At 40.8% G+C, this 14,946-nt stretch overlaps 1 protein-coding gene and 1 long non-coding RNA gene across 2 annotated transcripts; one reads left to right on the forward strand and one right to left on the reverse strand.

Annotated features, from left to right (window-relative positions):
- On the reverse strand, positions 1-12,587 carry gclc (glutamate-cysteine ligase, catalytic subunit). The gene is made up of 16 exons (XM_006800732.1): positions 11,929-12,587; positions 8,923-9,035; positions 6,790-6,972; positions 6,532-6,645; positions 6,207-6,265; positions 5,845-5,981; positions 5,656-5,730; positions 5,005-5,121; positions 3,781-3,919; positions 3,570-3,682; positions 3,391-3,483; positions 3,191-3,295; positions 3,003-3,084; positions 2,804-2,913; positions 1,341-1,461; positions 1-1,241 (listed from the first exon to the last, which is right to left on the reverse strand). Exons 1-16 carry the CDS (start codon positions 12,076-12,078, stop codon positions 1,060-1,062), a joined length of 1,893 nt encoding a protein of 630 aa, XP_006800795.1. The 5' UTR covers positions 12,079-12,587; the 3' UTR covers positions 1-1,059.
- Positions 10,115-11,410, forward strand: LOC102779098 (uncharacterized). Its single transcript, XR_004843944.2, has 5 exons — positions 10,115-10,253; positions 10,539-10,594; positions 10,662-10,770; positions 11,013-11,083; positions 11,207-11,410. It is a non-coding gene; the product is annotated as an uncharacterized LOC102779098 (long non-coding RNA).
- Positions 12,588-14,946: the final 2,359 nt, after the last annotated feature.

Below are 14,946 nucleotides of genomic sequence, written 5' to 3' on the forward strand. Positions count from 1 at the left end.
TTACTGTTGCACAGATTTATTTTAAAACAGCATCACATTGCAAACAATTGTTCACCACTTGAATGCAACACCAAATTTAAAGGTCCCACTACAACATCAGGCAGTTCATTCTCATTCCACGGGGGGAATCTGATAATGAGGTTTTTGTCAAAGTTGGCGGTGTGTCACATGAGACAGGTCAGTCACATCCAGTCCATCTTTTTTTTTTTTTATATATATAAATTTGCCTCCACATTGCAGGGTTACCACTGCAAAGAGATTCACGTCCTCCCAACACAAAAACTGTTTTTAATGCCCGCATATGATCAAGTAGTTTCATTTTAGTGCCTATATGCGACAGAGTACTGATTGGTTCTCACTCAAACACATCCCCCAACCAACAAGTGATAGTAAACAAAACAAAAACAAAATAAAAAACAGAAACAAGTGAACACAAAGTAATCTGAGTGGGGGGATAGAAAGTGAACTTCATGATCTCCAGGCTGACAAACCTGCCCCAGATGTTGTAGATCTTGCCACACGGTCCTCTCACATTGAGTACCACCACCAAACAATACGTGCGTTACTATGACTGGCAGTCAACGGTATCTGATTTATGACCTCCCCGGGATGAGAACGCATTGGGTCAGCAGAGCAAAGCAAACATGTCATATAAATGTATTTTAAAAAGGCAAAAAGAAAAAGTTGTGTTAATGTTTTAAAGAGCTGAAGTACAGTATTTACAGGAGATTAAAAGCAGACTACTGTACAACTCTTTGCTACATTTACATTCTCACAGATAGGCTTAATTTCCAGATAAAAATAAATACACATCTGATTTCTATTACACAACCCTTTGCATGTCTTATTGCTCATCTATTAAAATAACATTGTAATCATAAAAATCTCATACAGTATATACACACACATACATCTGAAGCAGGTGCATTTCTTTACATTACACACATGCCGGTTTGCATTCTCATATGATTGGACCTCTTCTGTTCCGAGCCACACTTTTGGTCTTTCTTTACATGCATGTTTGTATCATCTACAATATTTTTCCCCCTCCTCTCTCGTTCACTGGGATCTGTTAACTGGGTTGCCAATGAGCTCGGGGCACTGCTCCTCTCCTTTAGCAATCCTGTCGCACTTTCTGAGCAGGTCGTAGTTGATCTTGTCGGTTATGATGCTGTCCTGCTTGTAGTCAGGGTGCTTCGCGACAAATTCCCTCATCCACTTGGCCATGGTCATCAGTTCACCTATTTAATATCAGGAGAAGTAGTTTAGGGAGCGTTACAAGGAGAAAAATGCTTTTGCTTATGAGACTACTCAGTATTAACCTTTTAATGACACTTTACCTGAGGCACGTTTCTTTATGAGCTTCAGATAATTCAAGATGGTGCACCTGGTGTCCACATCCACCTCCATGTTTTCCAGGTAGCAATTAAGTATTGGGATAAGCCCTTGAAATACTCCCTCCTGATGATTGAAGGAAAAAAAAAAAAAAGAAACATAAAAAAACAAAATGCTGAAGTCTCCTCAGCAGGATAGAAAAAGAAAACTTAAACTACTGCAACTACAAACCATTCCAGATTATTTCAAGAGATTTAAAAACCGATACCCTTGCGGCCAAAACTTTTAATATTGTAAATGTCTCTCTTTTATTTGTATAACAAAGCTCCTTTAAAATTGGATAACTCAAGTCTGCGGGTTTCATTTCATCTACATGCATCTGCAAACAATGTTTTCTTCACAGGCAGAAATATTGTTCCTCTATCTCCATCCCAGAGTTTGGCTACTAAAATACATCTGCATGTTAATTTTAATCAATACGATGATAACTGAGGGCAGCTTTATTGTCTTATCACTTGCATAGTGCTCCATCCAAAAGCTGGTTCATGAATAATGACAACTTATAGTTGAGAACATCATGAGGGTTTTAAAATCAATAACATTCAACTCTGTTCAATTCATTTTTATTTGTGTAACAGTCAAATCAGTGCTCTGTATACTGTAAGGTAAAGACCCTATCAGAAAGAAAACCACAATAATCCTCTAGAACTTGGCGACAGTGGGAAGGAAAAAACTTCCTTTAACAGGAAAAAAAACCCTCTGGCAAGACCAGGTCATGGCAGGGACAGACATCTGCTATGACCAGACCAAGGTGAGGGGAAAGAAGAGAAAAGGAGAGCAGACAGAAGTGTACATCTGCTTCTGCCAAAGATTTCTTATGTTAAAAGATTCCCAACACACCACTGCCAACTGCTGCTGGATGAAGATCGTTAGGTTTCTAATTGTTATATTGCATGGCCTGACAATATTAAGTGCCTTGCAATAACTGCTATTGGAGTTTGGCATCATAAATCTAGGAATCCCTTTTCTAATCTTCAGAATCAACTTCTCAGGGAAATGGCTAAATTACTGGGTTTGTTGTTGAAGCAGTGGTTATCGAGGCAAAAATGAACTCTTCTCTCTGCAGGTCCTCATTTTTGTCTAGAGACACAATCCCCCTCAGCTCAGTCACGGTCTGATGAAAATCAGTTGTCTAATGCATTTTTGCTCTTCACAGCAACAGTTAACCTGCATGCAACTAATGCCTCAAACATGACTGGCCTATACTTGCACTACAAGTATAAATCTGTCATTACAGACTGAAAACAGGATTTAAAAAAAAAAAGTTAAAAATAAAAAGAAAGAAGGGATCGTGACTTACAAAAGGTGAACTGAAATAAAATGACAGATACGGTCGTTCAACATCATTTTCCTATTGAGTCATTACTACCAACATAGCTCAAACGTCATGTGCAGGAGAATAACTCACCTTTCCATTGATGATTGTGTCAATGCTCATCAGTGTGTACTCCTCATTGGCACCATCAGACTCCAAGCCGTTTTGAGCAGAGGCGGTGCCATCGAGCACCGGGTTGCAGCCTGCAAAATAAATATATCAGCTGCTTCAGTCTGAGGCCTTGACAACAAGCGCCGATCCAAAGATAAACTGTTTTTTTTTTTTTAAGCACCTTTAAAGATGTCCTTGCGGAAGTAAAACATGCCTTCCTGGACAGCGTTTCTCTTCTGCGCGACCTTCATGTTTTCATCCACCTAATAAAAGACACTTCCTGTATCAGATCACTGTGTACAAAAATTCACAGCCCTACTCACCGGTTAATTTCCTTTTTTAGAAAAAGAACTGTGGGGTCGTTATTACCTTTGACAGCGGGATTATGAAGTCCAGTTTGTAGGACAGGATCACACGGGTCAGCAGGACCACAAACACCACATATGCAGCGTTTTCAAAGTCAGTGAGCTGCACCTGGAAAGAAAGGGCAAAAAAATAATAAGACAACTCACCACATCACTGAATTTGAAAGCAGATTACAACAAAACAGTCAAAGAGGTGGGCAGTACCTCCATGGGGCGGAACTCGACTCTCCAGCCGATATCAGAGTTTGGAGGGGGAGGTTTGAACCTCATCGTCTGCCAGTTGGTTGATTGGAGGTTCTGCAAGAAGTCTGAATGAATATTCATGTACACTGCATTTTTACATGCAGGTGGCCCTCTTCTAAAAAAATCATTTAAATTCTCACCTCAAAGTGATCTGACTCGTTCTCGTCATCCAAGTGTATTTTCTCCTCAAAGACAGAGAGTGGGTCTCGTATAAAAAGATGTGCTATGTGCTGGGCCAGGAGCTTGTCGATGCCTATTCACACAGAATGCATTATTCATTTCATTACTGCACGATCATCTCGTTTAGAATTTCCCCTGTGGCTAAAACGTTTGTATTTTCAGAATCAGTACCTGCACTTAGCAGCTGCTTGTAGATCTCCTCGTCTATCGTCAAATCAATGTCATTGTACTTTTCCCCACAGCAGGACAGGTAGCTGTCAATGGAATCATACCTCGACTTGAAGATCCTGTATTTGTTGTTTTTTAACGGCTTCAAGGAAAGAAAAACATTTCGTTACTGCTTCACTTTCACTTCAACAAACTATAATGAAAAGTAACTTAGTAAAGAAAATAAAAAGTTGGCTCTTTACAAGGTTAGATGAGAAGCATCATAAGCATAAGAAAAAGGGGAAAAAAGCAGTTAGTAAAGTAGTAGTCGATGACAAGAAATTTACGGCAGAAGTTTGTGTTTGACTAAAACCTATTTTAAATCCACAACTGCCACTTAATAGGACTCAGCACAACACTCAAACTGCATAGACCATCAGTGGTCCTCTGGCCATTTTACTATACATATTTATCATTTAAGTTACAACTACAGCCATGATTACAAATTATTTTTTAAACACATGTAAGAAAGTCTGTATAATCTGAAATCTGAGCATACTCAGTCACTGCAGTGGTTATAATACAACTTCCAGTGTTTTGTTCCTTGCACCTTTATGCAAAAGCATTATGCAAAAGCAGAAATGCATCTTAGTTTGGCCTCTACACACAGATGTGACACTGCACTTCATTATAGGAGGAACGACTGTTTGCAGAATTTGGATAGATTAGTTTCCAGGAAGCATGAAAACACATGATGTGCCTACTGTCACCACGAACACCGGCTGGACTACTCATACTAGAAATACAGTGAGTAAATTCGAGGTTTTTAAATCTGATCAGTACACTGAACTAAAATGACGGCCTGAACTGGGTTTTCTGAGTTCAGCTCATCTGGCATCATCAAGCATGAAAAGCTTATGCTGACCTGCAGCTCACGCACTCTTTGTAGTTGGTTTCACAGTCTCATATCATATTAAACTGCTTGAAAACACTGTCAGCAAACTGCACTCAAAAGAAAAAACAAACATTCAAACTTTGTTGGGAAATCTCCCCAGTAACTTAGTTTCACCATTGCACTCGAGTTACTTCCGTGGATCTCAAGGGCTAATGACTTTAAATGTCAGAAACAGGAACACAAAAAGCCCCTTTTAAATCCAACAACTCACCAGAAGTCTGCCTCTACAAATGAATAAAACACATTTATAAAGTCATGGCTACTCCTGGCCGTTTTCAGGTCCACCTGCTCACCTTTAGCCCGCGCTCCTCCTGCGTCCTGTCGTCCACCGAAGCAGAAATAACTCCCCAGCGACAGTCGATGTCTGACACATGGCCTCTGTAGAAGGGTGAGGCTGCACTCAGTGCCATCTGGTAAAGAGTGAAAACTCTCTTTAGTGCATTTAAAGGAAATGTGGGTTCAAATAAATAAAATCGATGCAAATTTGTTTAAAAAAAAACAAAAACAAAAAACAAGCAACCTACTTAAATAGCTGTTAAGAACCCAACAGCGCTTCAGAGCTTCTAACAAATCAAATGAATGCATATCAAAGAGGTGACGTGGACTGCATCAACAAAATACCAAAGATTTGCATAAATATGTATTTATAACACTTGGTTTGTTTGCAGGTTTTACTTTTTGCATCCCCCTGCATGGACTGTGCATCTACTGTAGAGCCACAGACAGTGTTTATTTACAGCATCCATTTATGTCAGTGTGGTCTGTTTTTGGCTTCTTAGACATCACATCTGCTATAGCACAGCAAAAACTGCAGGTTCTAAAGCCGCTTCAGCATCAAGCGCATAAATAGCTTGATAAGCAGTTGAAACAATCCTGCTGAGAATGAGGTCAGTTACGGAAACTTAATATATGACAGGAAGCAAGTGTTTTGTTTATCTACTCACCACAATGGGGCAGAATGTTGCTAGTTGGTCATAAAGATACCTTGCCTCATCAATGCTGCAAGCCTGGAATGTCACCTGCAAAAGCATCGTAAAAGTAGGATGAAGTACACTTATAAGTTACTTATTAGGAATGTGAAGCTGACAAAGACAACCAGACGTGGCATGCTGCTCGGTCATTTCATTCACTACCTGCAGACAGCAGTTGCCCATGCCGAAGCCCATGGCATCCATGTAGATATGGTCAGGCAGAGCCGCCCTCGCCGCTTCGCCATCATCCTCAGGAAATTCTTCCACAAACGGAGATGGAGTGCACTTGTCTTTGAAAACTAAAGGGTGACAAGAAATTTGGTCACAGGCATTTATTCCACAATGTCTTAAAGGCAAATGAATCACATAAAAAAAACAAAACAAACAACTTTAACTCCATTTACAGTAGCTTACAGATTCCACATTACACATGTGTTCGACTCTGACCACATCTACAGGTCGCAATTGTTGCTTATCACAAAAAAACAAGAATATAAAAATATCCTCAATTCAGTCAGACTTACTTGGCACATTTATTACAACTTTTTCTCCCCTTCTGTGACGTATGTTTCTGGTTAGAGTGCTGAAAAAAACCCGTAAAAAATACAAGTAAAATGTATTTATTTATACAGCACTTTTCACAGATTCAAAAAAATAATAATAAAGTGCTACACAATAAAAACACAAGAAGCAAAAGTATGAGATCACAATCTAAAACGTAATAAAAATCAAACGTAACCATGCAGATATTTCCTGCCCATCAGTTTCTGATCTATTTTGCTCAACTAACTCCAAAATTTCTAATTAAACACATCTAAACTGTACTGACATTACAACCATGAAGCCTACCTGAATCTCGGGTGTCTGTTGATGGCTTCATCGGGGAAAAACAGCGACTTGGACACTCCTGTTTCAACAGGAGTTGGTCGGTACTCTGGTTTGGTGAAACCCGGGCAGCCTAACCTGAACAAAACCATCACATAACACAACATTAAAAAGCTGCGGCTGACATTTTTTTAGAACAATCCCATATCAGCTAATAGATTCACATTTGTATTGACTTCCTTTATGAGGGTAAAAACCTTTGATCAGTATAAACTGAAGCACCTTGGAAATGCGGTGACGGTGCAGAGCGTTTCTTTGGGGTTCAGGACAGACGACGCCTCGCGCCGCCTCTTCCTCATGTTGCCCTCGACAGTGTTGAACTCTGACATTGTCCCGCCATATGGCTGACCTGGAGTTCCCTCGATCATGTAGCTACCATACTCTGGTCTCCACAGTGTGGGGTGACTGCAAAAACACACAAAGTGTATTATTAAGCTACAACACTTAGAGGTCAGGCTGGAAAAAAGGCCCCTGGTTTCAGTATCACGATGACCTTTCTGATTAAATAAGCGGACCGCTCTCCCTTTATCATACGTCGGGCGTAATCCTGGCGGGGGCAAATGAACGCGACACATTTGTGCTTCTGAGCCTGCTCTTTGGTGTGTGCGACAGAGGGGCAGTAATGAGGAATGCATCGGCTCTACTATTCCCACTGTCACTGGTATTTCCCCTGGGTGAAGTTGGCTACACAGATTTAGACCAACGTCATGGGCTGCAAGCAAACATAACACTCAGGAGCCTGTACAAACACATTTACAGCGACTGCAGAGATAGCACTACAGATTAGACATGCAAACAGTATTCCCAGGAGGAGCTCATCAGGGGGGAAAATACCTTGGCATCACCTTGGAGACATCAGTCAGTCATCAAAACTTTTGTAACCGATTAATTTCTGTGTCACATATTTTTAAAGCCACCTAAACGACACTAAAAAAGGGCACATCACAGAAACACTGTGCTGTACCTTTTTTTGTTTTTAACAAGTGTGCTACGCACCCTTTTCTTGTGCTGCAATATTAATTGAACTATTGAGCAGAAAGACTGGAAGATTTAAGCTTTGGTACCATGTGCAGGGAGCCTGTGCCAAAATCAAACAGAATAACTCAAAGCTCTGAGTCGGGGAGATGTGTCTCTTCCAGTTAACTGCTTGTGCAAAGACAATGTGATCAACAGAGAGTCTCTGTGCATGTTCTGTATGGACACATTTTTTTTTTTTATAACCTTAGGTTAAAAACTTCTGATGAGATAAGACAACCATGTTTGACTGTTTAAGACTGTAGTTTTTAGAGTGTATAGTAAAAAAAAAAAAAGTTAATCTGAGATCATATTAGTAAAAGAATAACTACTGATCTCAGGAGCGTTTCACAGCATAAATACTCAAAAGATTTTGTGTTAATGGCACCAACTTGTGTGATTTGAGGAAAAACAAAAACAAATAAATACTCAAATACAGTGAATGGAAACAGCTGATTGAGAGTGAAAATCCAGCAGCCTGTATGATGTGAGAAACAGGATGAGACAGGAGGGTCTGACTCCTGGACAGAGCAGCCTGCACACTCAGAATGGGACATTCAACCCAACTGCACTTCTCAGGTGGTTTTGTTTAGGCGTGTGTGTATGCATGTAAATAAAAAAACATGTAAAAAATGTTTAGCATTTTATTTTTGCGGGTATAAGCTGCCACAGAACTCTGTTGAACATTGCACATTAAACTAAATGTTCTGCAACAGCTGGAGGAATAGGGAGCTGTAATTTCTAATGCATAAGACCTCCACTGAGCAGCTATAGCATCTGTTACTTTAAGTCACATTGACGCATATCAAAAAGAAGTGTTTTCTCTTAACTGCTGCACTTCCAATTTAAGTTATAAAAAAAGCCGCCATGCACCAACTCAGGAGGATTCACTGAGGCTGATAACAAAACAAATACAAAAAGAAAGTGTCCGCCTGCGATGCATCCTGATTTAACCTTTATACGGCATCTCATCTCACTCCTCCTCTTCTTATTATCCCACTGTGTCATAAGCAAAGCAAGATCCGCCATTAATCTCTCAGCGTACATTTATTCAAAACAAACCGACAGCCTTTTTGTCACAGCTCCTGACATTTGAGGTGTGGCATTTATTCAAATGTTATTCATATTCTAGTTTTGTGTGTTGCCATTTCAGTACAACAACACTGTCTCCATAGTGTAGTGGTTTACACATTTGCCTAACAAGTAAAAGATCCCCAGTTTAATATTGGGAGGAGACACAAAGGAGAAAACAACACTAGCCAAGTAAATTATGAGCATCTTTCATATTTTAGTAGCATATGCAACTGAACACACACACATACACAGTTAAAGTGTACCTACTTGGGGTTTATGTTTTCTCCCTGGTCCTGCAGAGTTGCTAAAACATCTCCACCATTCAGGACGAGGCGAACCTTCTCATCCTTGTCGTCAAACTCCACCAACATGTATTCAACCTAAAAGCAAAACGATCAAAGACAGAATTAGACAAATACTGTATTTAAAGTACTTGCCTGATTTTTTTCTTTTTAAATAAACACCAGACTTTCCATTGGCGCTATAGACGCCATCACATCAATTCCAATTCATCAGTTACATTTCCTTGACTTTTGACTCTGCTACCCTGTAATCCCCTGTCTGAAAGAGGGATTAATCTATAACAACAGCATTCCACATGGTTTGAAATCAAAATACTTTGTTCAAGCTGTACAGATTTTTGTGGCTGGTGACGGATGAAGAGATGTGAAGTTTTGAATGAAAATGTAAGAAAAAACCACAGCGAGCAACAGACAAAGCCACATACATTGCATAGTAGCCATTAAGTTACCATCCACACAGTAAGGAGTGTCCTCATGTGGTAGCAGGCATGCCAGCAGTGTAAGCAGTAAGGGAAAAATAAATAAGTGTTGGACCACCACCAGTGACAAAGCTGGACTTCTGTTTTGTCATGTTTTTTTGCTCACGGCTCTCTTCAACTCTAATTCAACGCCCCGAACACCTGACTTAAAAGTCAAAACTGGCTCCATGGTTACGGCCTTGTCATGTCAATAAACTCAAACATGCTGGGAATTACATTGGCCTGCTTGCAATATGTGAAGCAAACTAGTTTTATATCGGGGGCCATATACAGCTACCGGAGCGGTTGGTGCAAAGGAGCACAATTTCAACAAGCACATCTCGGTTTTTCTACACGATAAAGAAATGTCTAAAATTGCTACCCAGACTGTCCCGTAATTATAAAGCAGGAAACTTCTTTTAATTTACAGAAAATGTCCTGCTTTATTTATTTTATGGTGGACACATGAAAAAAAGAAAATTCTATATCAGACAAACACGAACTTTTCTGTCATTTAATTGTTTATCTATTACTTAATTACTTGTGTGTAGGCAGAGTAGGGCAAGCTGTAATATATGTAAAAATACAGTTAAAAGTCCAAAACGTATGCCTTCCTTTGAAATTTTCCAAATATGGCCAGAGGGTCGGATTGGAGTCTTTGCCTGGCCAATTCTGGAACCAGGTGTTCTGACAAAACGTCCTACCCATCAAGCTGCCCTACTTGTTGTTACTGCGCATGCGCACAATTCAAAACGGCCATGTTTCCGGTGTAAATAGTACACGCCTATTATTTCATCCTACCCCGATCTTGTGCCGATCTCATTGCTTTCGAAAAAAGGTTTGTATTATAAGTTTTACTTCTTTATTACAGATCATATTTGTTTACCTTAAGCTGCTCAGTCGAAGTCATATTCCAAGTGTTTATTTGGTGCTTTTAAACTTCTGCAAACCTTCTCAATTTATTTTAGTCGTCCTGCAGTTACTGGACACCACGCTCCGTTGTTATGCTGAAGAAAGTACTATTGCACCACATACTTGTTAATTGCGTGATAACGTTGTGTAGTCGTTTTATTTACTGTATGGATTCCGAAGCCATGTTGAAATTGTCCGATTTTCTCCTTAGTTATGGAGAAGAAATACGAGGAACTGCTCGAGTTCTGCTGAGTTTTGCTGTTAAAGGTAAATAATTCCATTTATTGTTAGCTACAATTAGGACTTTACATTATAATAATGAGAAATCTCACAGTTTGCAGAACACTACCTTGCTTTTGGAGAGGTCAGTGAAGTATTAACCACTACAGAAGCAGTTGTGCTGGAGCGAATGCAGATAGCTTGCACCCTACTTGAACATCGAGGTAAGTCCAGTAAAGTCCTTATCACGTTAGAGTGTGTACTTCCAATTTAAATAGGGCTTTTTAAACAGCACAGTACAAAAAGTGCTTTTCAAACACTTTCAGATAAGACCCTTCTTTAAGTCTAATTAAAAAAATTCAGGGGACAAATTTGCCATGAAGTATTTGTGGAAAAAATTTACTATTATTTTTGAATTAATCAATAAATAATGTTTGATTAAAACCTAACCATAAATGTGTTTCAGGGAACGCTGAGGATTACTGCATTGTTTGCTCTATGTTAGATGCTGACGCTGACCGCAGCATGATTGAAATGGTAAAACAAAACAAAACAAAAGAAACACATAAGTCTTAGTATCATTACTTGCTAATCATGTTTAAAATGTTGACTAATAGTATTCACCAAACATAATATGAGCTATTTATTTTTCCTTTCCAGGTGCAGTGTGAATCTCACCAAAGATGGGCACATTTTGCATGTGCAAAATATAAAGAGAGCAACCAAGAATATAAATGCAAAAAATGTAAGGAAAACACATAACAACTTCAAATAAAAACAGCTGTCTTTTCCCCTCCATGTCTCTTTGCATTATTTGTCAACATTAGATGATTGTGTGCTGGAGGCATGTTTTAATAGTGTGATTTGGCCATCTGAACATGCTACCTAAATAAATCCCAGCAGGAAGCACGTTTTAATAGTGTGATTTGGCCATCTGAACATGCTACCTAAATAAAACCATGCAGGAAGCATGTTCTTAACGTCCTAGCGAAATAACTCAAAGTTTTTAAGTGTGATTTGGCCATCTGAACGTCCTACCTATACGACGGAGCCATTAACCACGTAAGGTAGCATATTCTGATAAGGTAGCACGGATTGATAGACAAGACCATAAATTTACGCTACGGTAGGACGTTTTGACAAGGTAGGACGTTTTGTCAGAACACCGGGCCTTATGTTTGCCACCGTTGGTATACAGTATCAAAGAGCTGCAAGGTTTGTTACAGTTACATGTGTATGTGCTGCAGTCGGTCAAGGTGCGCACACACACACTTAGTCTCTATCGACACAGGACCACTGTTGCATCATGCCCAGCCGCATTACTAATAGATTAAAAGCATTAACAGACAACACCAGCATTAATATTATTCCACAATCCTTACCTCATCGCCCCACTTTAGCACATCTTTCTGACGATCCTTCAGTTTGTTGTAGATGTTGAGAAACTGGATGATACCGTGTTTTCTAATGTGGTCAGCATACTTTCGGGTTTCTTCCCAATTCAGTGGAGATCCCTGTGACAGTAGACCCATCGCACACGCTGACTGCAGGTATAAAGTGACCGCTGTTCGGCTCTTGCTGCCTGCTTTCTATTTAAACGGCACGCCGGGCGATAGCTAGCTAGCTCGTCTGTCCAGGTGGGAGAGCTCGCATGAAGCGTCGGTTAAAACAAGCGGCAGAGGATGGAGGGTTTTCAGCAGAGCCGCGGGCTGAATGAAGGATCTCTTGGGGCTTCTAAGCAACAACGTGCCCTGTCGGTAACCTCAGCTGGACGTCCAAAAGAAACAGGCCCCTGCTCATCACTTGCTAATGCCTCGTTAGCTCGGTACCGTGAGTTAATAACTCCGCACCCGCTGCTAAACGGACGACTTAGTGCCTGGTGACACCAGCTCGGTAAACAGCCACGAACTGAAGCCAGTAAAAGCGCAGCTATATGGGAGGGAATGACAGCGACGTGCGCCGGTAGAGAAGTCGGTGTTTCGGAACCACTCTGCCGCACGCAGTCGCTCAGTGTTGTTCATATGAACGCCCTCCTGCTTCAACACACGTGACATCTTCAGGCGGAGCGTAGCGTGGAGTTGCGTCACTATGACTCAGCAATCTTCGCTTCGAGTCTCCGCCCACTAAGCCGTCAATCATAGCGAGCACCAGGACACGTTCAAGAGCGCTGGAAAAGCGAGATGCCGTAGATCAGACGTTCCCAAAGTGTGGGGCCCGCCCCCTAGGGGGGGCGCAGAGCCATTGCAGGGGGGGCGCGGCATGAAAAGGGGGGGGAAAAAAAACAAAACAACGCTTGGACACTGCTAGCACGGGCGCCCACACAAAGGCAAAGCAGGAGATGAAGCATAGCTGAATATGTTTCCAAACCAACTTCATTCTAAGCCAAAGACTAGAAAATATGGTGAAGCATATCTTCCCTTTGGTTTCACCTGCACAAGTGCCGAGGTAGGTCTCCTTGCAGGATTGGTTTTCCCTTTGTTGGGAGCAGCGCTGGGCTGTTTAAATTACGGACAAACAGTATCCCACATTCTTGATTTGTAGTTCACAAACACTTGTTGTAATGACTACTCCTGACATTTTGGAGATGTTTGCTCTTTATACAGTAAAGTTACAGTGGGATACAAATAACATCAGGCTGATCCTGCCACAATTTGTTCCCCAGTTCAAATCACGGACAAACAGCATCCAACAGTTGTTTATGTTTTTGAACCCATTTTGCACAGAGAGGGATTTTTTGAAAATGTATTGATAGCAATGTTGAATATTATTACACAGGAAAAAAAACAACTACATGTAAAATAATTACACCGTGACGCCTCTGCCTTTCTAAATGGAGGGACAGTAACTGTGTGTAAAACCTGCAGACAGTCAGATTAACAGTATTTCATCTCTATCTGCCATTCTGCAATTCATCTCATGTAAACAATAACGTGCACACAGCGTGACGTGAAAAAAGGCACATACCTTTGACATTGTGTGAAGAACTCTGTATTCCTCGTCCACACTTAAACGCAAAAAAGTTTTAAAAAATCTCCGTTCTCGGTGATTCGAAACGCCGTTTACATGGACGAAACAGCTGTGTTTTCAAAAATACCCGTGTAGGTGCGGACGTAGCGTAAAAGACTTAGTAGTTTATTTTCTTACTACTTGTAATTTATTGCAGATTACTTGTATTTGGTTAATTGTTTACTAAATGTTTGAGGTGTGAAATAAACCGCAATGGAGCAAAATATGGGTGTGTGTGGTTGGAGGATGTGTTCGTGCGTGCGTGCGTGCGAGGGGGGGCGCGAGCATTTTTCTTGTAAAACAAGGGGGGCCCAGCAAAAAAAGTTTGGGAACCACTGCCGTAGATATAAGATTCGTCCAGATTACAGTTTTTCGCAAATGCTAAAACATTTCAAACGTTTCCACCATGTTCCCCAATGTCTAAACACACTCTTTTCCAAAGCTACATAAACACAACCACACCTTCTCACTGCAAAACTCAAACTTTCACACCAAAAGAGCAGCTCGAAGCTTTCAAAAATGTAAACACTATACACATCATTACACACTACAGCAAAACAATTGAAAACACAATGCTCAATTTGTGAGAAGGTTCTTTGTTTCATAACTGCCAATGCATATTTTTAGAAACCATACAGTAACAGATTGTCGTAGATCTCTGCGAGGATTAGGCATTTAGATTTGAGTGTTTCATATGAAGAGTATAAATCTATAGAAAATCCTGCATGTATGTACACTGTAACACAACTCAATGCAAAAACAGAATCTATTGCACACAACAGTACTCCTGAAAACATGATCAGGGTGTGAAGGTTTTTTTTTTTTTTTTTTTTTTTAAATTTACATTAGTCACGCCACAATCACTGTGCGGCATCATGTCGCTGAGCTGCATCGGGCCACATCACCTCATCCACGTCGCAGGCTATTTTATCTCTTGCCAGGCACCGCAGGAAAAACGCCCTGGAATGGCAAATCCATCCTTTGAAGGCCTCCGCTGGGATGTCAACACAGGCCAGCTCCATTGCCCTTAGGAGGTTCTCTCTTGTGTATGGTTGTCTGTCATAAACCTTGCATCTCCACGATGAGAAGAACTCCTCTATAGGGTTCAGGAAAGGGGAGTAGGATGGCAGACAGATGTTTAAAAAGTGGTCACTGTTGGTGGTGAACCACTCTGATTTGGTGGAAGCAAACATTGTCCCAAATGATCACATAAATGTGATGTGCAGGCCCAGGATGGTGTTGTTGGTGGTCCAAGAGGATGCCTTTTAGCTCCTCTAGGAAGGTGAGGAGACGTTGGGTGTTGCAAGACCCAAGGACAGCATGCCGGTGGACAAGCCCCTCCGAACCCATGGCCGCACAAAGGGTAATATTACCCCCCCCCGTTGGCCAGGGAC

This window comes from Neolamprologus brichardi, chromosome 13, assembly GCF_056152115.1.
Source record: "Neolamprologus brichardi isolate AB-2024 chromosome 13, ASM5615211v1, whole genome shotgun sequence".
In the NCBI taxonomy this organism is placed as follows: domain Eukaryota; kingdom Metazoa; phylum Chordata; class Actinopteri; order Cichliformes; family Cichlidae; genus Neolamprologus; species Neolamprologus brichardi.